General features: G+C 43.3%; 1 protein-coding gene across 1 annotated transcript in view; it reads right to left on the bottom strand.

The window, feature by feature from the left end:
- Positions 1-1,093: 1,093 nt before the first annotated feature.
- The window catches only part of LOC109314523 (cyclin-L1), a 15,745-nt gene continuing 5,256 nt past the window's right edge, over positions 1,094-11,582 (bottom strand). The window contains exons 5-15 of the mRNA XM_019541737.1: positions 11,360-11,581; positions 10,987-11,061; positions 10,140-10,249; positions 9,646-9,766; positions 8,362-8,426; positions 5,321-5,420; positions 5,127-5,231; positions 4,779-4,920; positions 4,088-4,205; positions 3,906-3,998; positions 1,094-2,513 (exon numbers count right to left, since the gene is read on the bottom strand). Coding sequence (XP_019397282.1) covers positions 2,159-2,513; positions 3,906-3,998; positions 4,088-4,205; positions 4,779-4,920; positions 5,127-5,231; positions 5,321-5,420; positions 8,362-8,426; positions 9,646-9,766; positions 10,140-10,249; positions 10,987-11,061; positions 11,360-11,581 — 1,506 coding nt within the window. The 3' untranslated portion in view covers positions 1,094-2,158. The remainder of the gene's footprint in view (positions 2,514-3,905; positions 3,999-4,087; positions 4,206-4,778; positions 4,921-5,126; positions 5,232-5,320; positions 5,421-8,361; positions 8,427-9,645; positions 9,767-10,139; positions 10,250-10,986; positions 11,062-11,359; position 11,582) is intronic.

Below are 11,582 nucleotides of genomic sequence, written 5' to 3'. Positions count from 1 at the left end.
CTTTTTATTAGCAACTTGTCAAGGACAGATGGCAGAGCAAACTGGAAACTACTAAGCCTGGAGCTTTAAATGCCCCCCCCCCCCCTCGTAGCAGCACAAGCCTGTCCCGCAGTCTAGTCCAGTGCACAGGTAGGCTCTGACTAGTGATTGGGGTGGGGAGCAGTTTTTCAGATTGTAGGAACACAAGTTGAGACACTTTGCAGAGGCCTGGTTGGCAAAAGGGGCACTCGGCTCTTTCAGATTAGGGACTTCATGTGTTTGTGAAGCTGCCTTTGGCTGCCCCATTCCAAAGCAGTAAGCCAGAAGAATGAGGAAGCTGCCAAGAGACTGGCTGGAACACGGAAAGGGCCAAAGCAGAAGACAGCAAAGAAGAGGACTGCTACTGAGGCCACGGCATCATGGCATTGCACCTCTCACTCCATCTCAAATGATGAGATGTGACTTAGCTTTCATTGCACCACTTCCCCCATTCCAGTCTGAGGTACTAGAACAAGGAACTTTAATTGGATCACTATTACTGGGCAATACTGCTGAAAAGGAGTTTAGAGGCTGCAAAGAAATCCCCAAACCTTGGGAAATATTCAAGAGACCCATCACCAGATCACTGTAGAAGTAAGTGCAGGCAGCATGCACCTGGTGAGAAACCCAAGCAGAGACATGCTCTGCATCTGAGTGCATGAAGAGCAATAAATCACACTCATCTGTATCTCAGCACTCTGAAAGCCACCCCCCCCCATCCATCCCAAGTCAGTGGTCAGAAGATTAGAAGAATTGTTATTTTCTTTCAAAAGGCTGGAAACCAAATCTCTTCTTATGCAAGACATATTACCTGAAGTGGTGATGAAAGCTCTCTCAGAGATTCTAGTCACGTAGCTTTTAAAAGGGAATAGTAATTTTTACTATTACTCACCCCACCCCCACAACCATTGGCTAGAACATCAGTTCAAAGCTATTAACTGAGATGAGTCACTTGCTTCAGTTTAAAACTACAACTGCTGCAATTTATTCATTTCTCATTCAAGGTTCAGGCATTTTTCCCCTAAAGCTTAAACATGGCGATATAGCTTACAAGACACGACTGCAATTCAGAGACTGACATCAAGCAGTTTTAATACAAAATCCAATACTTTAATGAAATTAGAGCGCACGGGAGGATAGACCAGCTCAGATATACCACTAAAACGGATACTGCTGGGCTGCATACAATTTTTCAAACACCTTCTGTTTTTAAACAAGCAAGCAGATTGACAAACTACCATTTTCTTCAGAGTGTCAAAGATCCTGAGTATAGTTATTCAAACCACATAAAATGTATATATATGAAACTTCTATTTACGAGCTGGTGGCCTGCACGCAGCATTGCACGGATAAAAAATATACTACTTTCAATACATGGAGCTAGATACTTTCACATTTATCAGAATTTCTACACAAGTTTTAAACTGAGCGTTCAAGTTTTGAGTTTTCAGTATATAGCCTTCACTGGTATGAAACAGATGCTTATTTACATTGTGAATAAAGTGTAAGGGCTAATAAGGCCATTTTCCCGTATTGTACTGCTCAACACTGCAAAATATATACACATGGAGAACCTAATATAGGCACCAATTCTACAAAAAAAAAAAAAAAAAAATCACTTTCTATTTGTACAACATAATAGAGTCAGTACGAAGAGAGCTTTGTTAGCACCAAGCCGCTCCAATGGTTCTCAGGAAACGTAAGCTTTCACGTCCAATTAGGAGAGGCTGAGCAGCAGACAGCTCCACTGCCGAGTGAGGAAATTTTTGCTCTCCATTCTTTGAGTCTGACAGTATAGTAACATAGCATTGCACTACTGTACGTTAACACACCCCTTCCCAAAGGGCAAGCACAGAAGCACCCACTGGAACAGGAGGAGGGCTCGTCAGTGTTACCAGATGCTCCAAGCAGCGAGAGCCACCAAGGCATTTACCGCATCAAATCTTCCAGAACCACAGATCTGTTGATATCTTTCCTTTGGATTCATGCTAACAAGTAAGAGAGTTAGCAGCTATGAGTGAAGCTCACTGGAATTCAGTGGTTTGTGAGCCAGCTTACCCTTAAGCTGCAAGAGCTAAATGTAGGGCAAGGGGGGGTGGTGAGCTTTTTGCAGTGCAAAGGAAAGACACCCTCTTACTGCTCATCTCCTGTGCCTGCTGTGGCCAGGGTGGTCTCGGTCATAGCGATGGCCTGTGCGCTCATAGGAGCGGGAACGCTCATGCCGGTGATTCCGGTAGTAGTGGCTCTTCTTCTTGTACTTCCCCGAGTGATCAGAACGCTCCCGCGATCGGCTCCTGGAACGTGATGAGCTCCTGCTACGGGACTTCCTTGGCTTGTGTGCTGAGTATTTATAGTCCTTGGACTTTTTGTAACCCCTCATCTTGGAGCCTTTGTAACTAGCACCATGGTTGAACTGTCTTGGGGGAGAATCGCTGCGACTCCTGGAGCGGCTATGAGATTTGGAACCGCTAGATGTAGAGTAGCTTTCACTTTTTCTATAACAAGCAAGCAAAAAGCAGAAGGTTCTTAGCAACCCATGCCCATGTCAATACCCCGAGTGCCATCAACATTGCAGAGCGTCTTACCCAGGTGGATGTACTGGACTAACCAGATCCAGCTAAAGTTGCCAAGACCAAAACATACCAAAAAACCAATCCAATCTTTTAGTTATAGCAGACATTGGGAATTATTTGTAAGATTAGTTACGTAGCATTTTCAGATGAAGTCTGGATTTAAACAGATATTATCCTTTAACATCTCTTAAAATCCCCCTCTCCTGGGAGAGAACCTATTATCTAACTGAGCCAATATTCAGGTTGAAAGCTGCCCCACATAAGTCTTATAAGAATAGAACTGTCTCTAAATATATCTGAATAACCCCTTAATTACCCAACTCAGCAAAACGTCTACGTCCACCTAGATTAGCAGATCTTAGCTTTGGTTTTGGCCACCCACTGACAATCAGAGTATATTTTACCGCTCACCCACTTCAAGGCTGTAGCACGAACCTGACTGAAGCACAAGATTTAAAGTGAGTAGCATTTTGCCTACAAATGCAACTATGAAGCAGAATTTTATATCTCTATGCTTATAAAGCCGCACAAATAGATACTGCCTATTCTCTCCGTCCTGCAGGAAACCAACTGGCACTTCCTGTACTGGACAGTGGGTAAAAAAGCACAAGCCACTGAAAAATTGAAGACACTGTTTCCCCAATATCTTTTAGTACGAATGCAAGGCCTCCCATTACATTTATCAAGCTGTCTGCTCTTTATAGCAGAGCTTTAGAGGAACATTAAGGGTCAACTTCATTCTGGTTCCAAATATAAAAAGTGTTTTTCTAATGTGTACTTCTGAAAGCTTGAGCTGAAGTTGAGTTATCTTGTCCCTGGCCTGTAGATCACTAGTAAGAGGTTTTTCTGGCCACGTTCTAAAACCCCAATTCTACTTGTGCCAAAAATACCAACCCCTGCAGCTGCAACAAGTACAAATAAAGGAATTCCCTTGACTTGGGAGACCAAACAGAATTCAGATCCTTGCACTGCTGCTCTGCTGTGTCTACAGCAAGGATAATCACAGAAGCATAAACATGTTTTTGTCATTTAAGCCAGCAGAAAGGACTATGAGCACACACAAGGCAGGAGACTTGTTCAAAAACAATCCGTCATTCATAGACCTTCATTCCACTGACCGCATGCGTACTTGAACCTGACTGGCTACTCTACAGCCCTTCTGAACAGTTCAACTTGTTGCCAGCTTGAACTGTTCCCTCAGTCGAGCCCTTTGCCGCTCTCCAAAGTCTCACTCTGGAATTGCCATTGGCTGCTAGTTTTTACCACAAGCGTGGAGAAAAACCTCTCTGCATACCTGCCCACTGCAGCACATACCTGTGCTTAGGGGATGCTGATCGCGAGGGTGACCTTGAGTAACTCTGCTCTCGACTGCCACTCCGGCTTCTGCTTTCTCCCCCTTTTTGAATGCTGTGAAGGACAAAGGACAAGTGGTTTAGATCGAACCAAAAAACTCCCAAACTGAAACTAAACAGTCTCCACTGTATGCAGAGTCTTACCCATTCACTGGACTGTTAGGATTTGTTCTTTTTGCTCCTTCCATTTTTCTTTTGGCATTCTTCATTGCCTGGACAGGAAGTGGTGAAGGTTTGTTCCCTTTGCCATCTTTTGGAGACTCTGGAAGCACAAAAATAAAGAAAGCTCTCTCTCTCTCTCTATATATATATATATATGGATATGGATATGGATATGGATATACTACCAGGCTTTAGAGAGCAAACAAGTTAAGAGTGGCAGGCAGCTGCCTTCACGGCCCAAAATAATTCTGCTTTCATACACAGTCACTTTCCTTCATTTACTTGCAGGTATGAAGTTGCTGCAGCATAAATGATTTGAGAACAGAACACCAAACCTTCTCCATCTGAAACTGTTGCCTGCTTGCTCCATTAAAATTAAGATTTTCATGTTGTATTTCTTACATGCTAAAAAAACGTTAACAAGAGAACTGCCGTTGAATGGGATGAAGCCAAGCGTCCCTCTATCCCACTCCACAAAGAACAGTTCACATCATCATTTGGAAGGCAAACAGCCTAATGTGCCATTAACTGGAGTACTACAGGCAACTGGACACAGCCTCACTGAGATCATCTCTACTCAGTAACTGACAGCACATTATATCCATTGACGTGTAAAAACACCTGTGAGATAAAGGGCAAAGGAGCATATTTTACATATGTGAACAATACCAACCAGTTTTAGGAAGAGGAGAAAATCCTGATGTCGTATCCAAACTGGGGGTTCCATCTGGTATCAGACCCTTCGCTTGGGCTTTTGCTTCTTCGAGGGCTAGTTTTTTCTTCTCTACTTTGCTTTCCAGATAAGGTAAGTCAACCTACAAATGCAAATGGAAGAGGTCAACTCTCCATTTAGTTGTATTTAAACTACCAATTTTATTTACCACACAGACCAAAAGCAAGAGATACAGCTCTGGGGTCTGGATCCCACTTCACTGGAATTTTACAAAAGCTCTCAATCAGATAACTTGCCCCAACTTATGACAAAATGTTGTCTATACTGATCCCATGTTGGCTTACAAACCTTTTTCTGAGTGTAGAGCTTCAGAATCTTTAAACAAATCTCTTGAATTTCCTCCTCTGTTGCTCCAAACAGTAGAAACCAGTGAGGACGATTGGGAAGTGGAATCTGTAAGATGTCACAGACTATTAACTTTCTGACTTTTTGAAGAAACAGAAACTTAAGTTTTGACATTAAGCAACTGAAAAAAACCTCACCTCCAGTGTCCTTGCTGCAAGGTATATGCAGGCACAGGCAATGCTTTCTGGCTGGAATCTGACAAAGACATCTGTTCGCAGGCTATCGTTCATGTAATTCCTGAAAAACAAGTAAGGGGGAAAATTGCTATGCCCTGCATTCTACTCTCTTTAATTCTACAAGAACTACTTTGCTATGCATTCAATTACTATAGTTAAGTTCTATGCTCCTGTGAATCTAAAGAGAAGTTAAATTAGTCTACTAAAAGATCCCTCAAGTAGAAGGAACAAGGGGTTGGGAGTTAAGTTACTGACTGACTGGCTGTTGTGATAACTCTGTTATGAAAGAGAACCAATTTTAACTTCACTTTTCTTTCCTCTAGATCTACTGGCCTGCTCTCATGCAATGAACAAAAGTTTGTGTAGAGGCAACATACAATATAATCTGTAAAAGTACTCAGTTATAGCAATCTAGGCTCAATCCCAAATGTGGAGAAACACGTAGACTCAGGGTGCCATTCAAAGCCACAGATTCCAAAGGAGTTCTTCTGGAAAAAGCAATCCAATGCAGCTCGTGCTCACATCTGCAGTACGTCCATGCAACATGTCAATTCTCCATCAGTGAGACATCATCCAGAAGAGAATCCATTTTGACGTTAAAAAGTAGCTGTAGAAGAAGTCTGTGCTTTGGGGAACATCAATGCTGAAGGCTCAGTTTCCGGCAGATCTCTTCTCCTTTGGCATATGAAAGTATCATTTCCAAACTGTCCCATTTCAACAAGGTTGCTTAAAATGAATATTCACAGTATGAGAAAACTGTAAGATATTGCACATATTCCACAGTCAGTACATTTAAATAAAAAGTGTAATTCTAATACCCTAATGTCAGATGCAAGTACTTTGTACTTTAAATTAGTCAGGCAAATAAAATGCTCAATTGGGTTAAGCTTTTTAAAAAGAACATAACATTGCTTTCAAGCAGGATATCAGATGGTAATGTCTGAATTCAGCCCAGAACAAAGGCCTTTGTATACTTCTGCAACAAGCATTCAGAACGAAGTCCAAAACTGACCATGTGGGTACCCAGGATACAAGGATTCACTGCCCTGAGGACACCCACCCCAGAGCCCAGAGAGTCCATGTAAACTGTGCTTACAGAAAATTGTATTTACAGACAGCAAATAGAAGATGCTTGTGAATTCCACTGCAACAACTGAAAAAGGTATATACATAGGCACGAGGACCTTTCCTACATCTCAGTCCTAACAGCATGACTGTGACCGTGGAAAAGCAGGAGCAAAAACTATTAGTTTATCTTGCACCTTGACACTTGGCTTTTGAAGAAATATAATGCCAGAACAAATCAATTTTGTTAGGAAGATGATGACACTTAGGCAGACAGTAGGAACTGCAGTATTCCAAAGAAGGACGATTCATGTTTCTTTTTGTAATTGCCAAGCTAACAACACAGCATGTTCACAGGCTGCTACCTGTGCACTCGATCATCGGGCTCTGGGTCTGGGTGTACACAGGAATGAATTCTTGTTACAATAGTTTAGAAACAGCAATGCTGGAAAACTACCACATTTCAATAATCGTTTATACTGGATACCCACTTTTCAGATCCTGGAGCAACCACCATGAGCACATTTAGATTTGTATAAAAACCATGTGTCCCAAATACATTTTAAAGGCTGGAACATTGCTTTTACTATGGTTACTTCTTCCCATCCCAAACAGGCAGAATATCGGCATCTAAAACCCCCAGTTTTTATATGAATTCTGCATGCATTAACACTACTTAATCCAAATCCAATAGTGGGAGAAATATCCCATGCCATTACTACCCTTAATTCTGAATTGTAAACTTTCATTCTAAGGGTCAGATTAGATAATTTACATAAACTATGGCAAAAACTAGCAAAAAAATGAAGTCTATCACAGTTTTTAATCACTTAATACATTCCCTCCCCCCATCCCATAAGACTCAAGTGTCATCTTAAAATGGCTTTTTGCATTGTGAAGGTAGTACAGCAGTTTTAACACAGTTCTAGAAACTTAACATTAGCAGGTTTCAAAATGTTGACAATCAAGTTCTAAAAATATACAAGAATCCAAAAGGCACAACAACAACAAAATGAATAAAAACAGTCAAAAGGATAAGCACAAGCAGCAGTTGGCCAGTTACTATACTATCGTATATATACCACCTGTCTAGAGTCAGCCTTCTCTTTGTAGAGCCTGCTTTGGTTTGACTGAAGACGGCAGCTATCCCTGCACCATAGCGCTTGGGCAGCAGAGGAGAAGTCTTAGTCACTTACCCTCAGAGGCTACCCTTTGATTAAAAGAGTACAGAAAAGAAAAGTCAAAATAGGTTCTCTACCAAACAGGGCACAGTACCAGACAGTTCAGTCAGCAGAAATATGATCGTTGGGTTCATTGCCCCAATTTTAATTAATGGCATTGTTATACCAATTACCAATTTGTTAAAAATCGAGACCTGGAATTTTACACTAAATACCCATCCCCAAGTGAGGTGCTTTCACTATAGTGAAAGCAGACAGGGCAAGCAGAAGACTGTTCGTGTCAAATGTAAAACAGTGAGCTTTTCCAGTCTTAGGAGCCGACATCTTGGATTATCCACGTGAATCAAAACACATCTTGTTTTAAGATGCATGCTGAGAGTTCGATGCACTTGTTACAATCAACAGACCAAGTATTGGGAACGAAGAACATCAGGAAAGGACTAGAACTTCATGTGTGATTTACCAAGAAATAACCACTGAACACATTCGCTTCAAAGGGAGGATGAATGATAGGAGAGAAGGGAAGATAGAGTGAGGGGTGAGGGTTTAAAAGCTACCTTACCATTTAAAGACAGTGCCTGAAACTGACAGGCCGATCAACAATTGGGTAGTAGGTTGAGGCACTCCAGGAAACACTGGAGTGGATTACTCATGGACACAGTTGCAGGCTAAAGCAAATGTTGCCCAGAGTGCCTCAAATGACATATTTCTGCCACTGCCCCTGCTGGTCTCTTAGAACAAGAAAAATCAACTTACCATGACGTCTGGACCAGGTGTTGGTTACGTTCACATTCTAATACCTGAAGGTACATAACGATTATCTGGAAGATATGGGTTATCAAATTATTACCAGGAATCTTGAGAGCCAAGTATTTAACTCAGAGGGGCATCCATGAGGCATCTGCTATTCTGTCCTAGGTGCTAGTATCTGTAAAGAGTGTGTGCACAAATGCCCAGTATTTACCCATGCAGCTCCTGTCTTCCAGAGAGGGGGGGGGGAAAAAAACAGGCTGCAAAGGTTTGCCTAAGAGGGCATCTTCCAAAGTCAGGCATCATTTTACTCAACTAGAAGACTTGCTTTCAACTCAGTTTTCAAAATAGATACGGTTTTCCTATAGAGCTCCACATTCTTTTATAGGTGCCAGCAGGATCAAGTGGCAAACATCACAATTCAAATCCATTGGGAAGAAGCTTAGTCAACTTTTTCTTTTGTCCCCATGCAGCTTGCAAGGCAAACAAAAATTCTCTTTGACCTACATAAGGAAGTCACAGGAGTCAGCAGTTGAAGGTATGCTCAGTCCTGTGATCAGAGCCCCTCAAATCTTGTGACAAAAATCAGACTGCAGTGGCAAGGAGAGAGACAAGTTCTGAAAGCACAGAAATTTCTTTTCCCATGCCGACTGTGGGTAGTGTTAAGGACAAAAGCAGTGACTTGTTAAAACAAGGAGCATCATCTCCATGTTTGACCTGTCGCACCACAGTTAGGGCTTTGCAGCAGTATTTTGATGCTTTAAGATGGAAAATAGATATTTGGGGTGCAAAAGAAAGGGGGAGTTCTTTACATGACACAAGTGACAAAGTGAGAAATGCAGGAGCAGCGTGCGCAGGCTTCTAGAAAGAATGGACGGTCACCCCATTAGCAGTGACAAATCTGTCATCCTAGAAAGCTATGATTTATTTTATGAAGGAACAGTCATTCGAGAGCCTTAGACAGAGTCGCTTGTATTTTAATACCAAGGTTACCTGCTCGTACAACAAGTTGTTCTCATGCTAAGACTCAGGGAAGATCCAAAGTACAGTTATGTCTAACCAGTACTTAACATCTGCATCCACCTCGTCTTCACTCATCAGTGAGATATAAGACCCACTAGTAAGAATCTCTTGAATGAGAAGATAGCAAGATCATAGTAAACTAACTTCACTAAGATCACTATGGTGGCATCATGCCAACCAAACAGTTTAATCCAGGTTTTGTCTTTTTGAAGTGGGCAGTGCAAGATAAGCATATATTTTAATATATTAACTGAATGCAATACAAACCTTATGTGGGTGCTTTACATGGACGCAGAACCCCAATTCCTTTAAAACTCTTCTTTCTGCCTTTATTATTTGGTTCTTCAAATTAACATATTCTTGATCTAGTATTAGAGGTACAGGTTTCCTGAAAGAAAATTTTAGATGCCATCAAGTAAGACTGATAGGCATTAATCTTATATTGATCAATCTTACATTGGATACAAGTGCACAGTAAACTCTTTCCCGCATTTTGAAGCACAAATATTTATTATATTACAGGGATGTACCCGGTTGAGAGTCTTTCCAGATTTCCTGCACTCATTTTACATTTTTACCTCCTCAAACAAGGTTTTCCCAATGCATTCCTACTTCCCCAGAGGCTGTCTCCAATAGGAATGGCAGCAATGACTGACACACTGCATTCGGGCCATAACATTCGGCGTTCCCGTATCAAAAATGAAGAAAGCAACAAGCCCCAAGTAGACAGTGCTATACTATATTCCAGAATCCAAGCTTACTTCTTTTCTCGTAGATGTCGGAGGCGATGAAACACATTAATCACATCCCTTATGCGCCTTGGTGCTTCTTCGATTTTAGATGCCAGATGAACACAGGCCATTGACACGTGCTGGAATAGAAATATTGCAACATACTGAGGTTTGGCTTCAGTTCTACAACTGGCCCAAACATTTAGCAGAGGCACACTAAAAGAACAAAACAGCATAAACAGAAGCATTCAAAATCTGGCACGATCATATCTGCATTACTGGCAGAAATGTAAAACGGAGCTTGACTAAACAACTGCTACAGGTTTCCCTTGCTTTACATGTGTACTTGAGGTGTGAGTTTCCTCTTATGCAATGACCCTTCTTATCTCCAAAACTGGTTATATGCAAGGTAAATTCACTCTTACGCATCTGTGTGGTGGGAACCTGCAGTCAGCTGCTTTGTGCGGTGCATTGCGGGAGCAACGAGCACCAGAACAGTCGGACCTATGCTCCTTGCTTGCGACACATGTTTCTGTAGCTGCCACCCCCGTTACGAGAGCACCTCGTGCTTGTGCGTACTGCCTACTGTCGGTGAGTACCAAAATTGTCTCATAAAAGTGATAGAAACGGGTCCAGGGGGTCAGTACAATCAAGGTCTTGGAACGTATCCCTATTTGTTACATTATAAAGCAGGTTGCCTCAAAGCAAATTCGAGTTACTCGCCGTTTTCCAGGAATGCGCATGCGCAGCATTCGACAAGGGAAACCCGCACATTGATTTCCTAGACATCAGGGCTGGGAAGGGACCTTGCATCTGGCTACAAGCCGGGCTACTTAAACTGGCAGGCAAACATGCAGAAGCAGGCCGGGCTCCTTACCTCCATGGAATGCTTCACGAAGGACTTTGTGTAGAAAAAGCGCTGGAAGAGCACCTGTCCAGTAGCCATGGCCACCTGAGGAGCAAAGAAAACATGACGTTTGCACATCAGCTTCACATCCGGCCAGAGCCAAACACGGCTCGGAACGGCTGGAAATGGGCAAACCCCGAAGACGAGTGTTTAAGGGAAGGTGCAGCCCCCCGTCCCAGCTCTTCCCTGCCCCCGGGAGCCGGCCTAGGCCTGCCGGGAAGCACCACCGGCTGTGACGCAGGGCCAGGCCGCTGCCAAGGCGTGACGCATCCGATGACGACAGCGGCCGGGCGCTCCCCGGCAGGCCGCGGCGGCGCAGTGGGGCCCGGTCGGGCCGGCTCACCTGCGGCAGGCGCAGTAGGATACCGGCGGCCTGGATGAGCTCGCAGCCCGTGACGCGCAGCTCGGTCTCGGTGTCGGCATCCAGGCCGCTGCTCATGGAGGGCGTGAAGCGCAGGGTGGTCTCGGGCAGCAGGCAGTTCTCCAGCGTGATCAGTACCCCCGAGTACAGCCGGTCCCCGATCAGCACCGCGCCAGGGCCCGGCACCGCGGGCAGGCCCCCAACG

This window comes from Crocodylus porosus, unplaced genomic scaffold (assembly GCF_001723895.1).
Source record: "Crocodylus porosus isolate Cpor-Errol unplaced genomic scaffold, CroPor_comp1, whole genome shotgun sequence".
In the NCBI taxonomy this organism is placed as follows: Eukaryota; Metazoa; Chordata; order Crocodylia; family Crocodylidae; genus Crocodylus; species Crocodylus porosus.
This window is presented reverse-complemented; position numbering and strand designations above follow the sequence as displayed.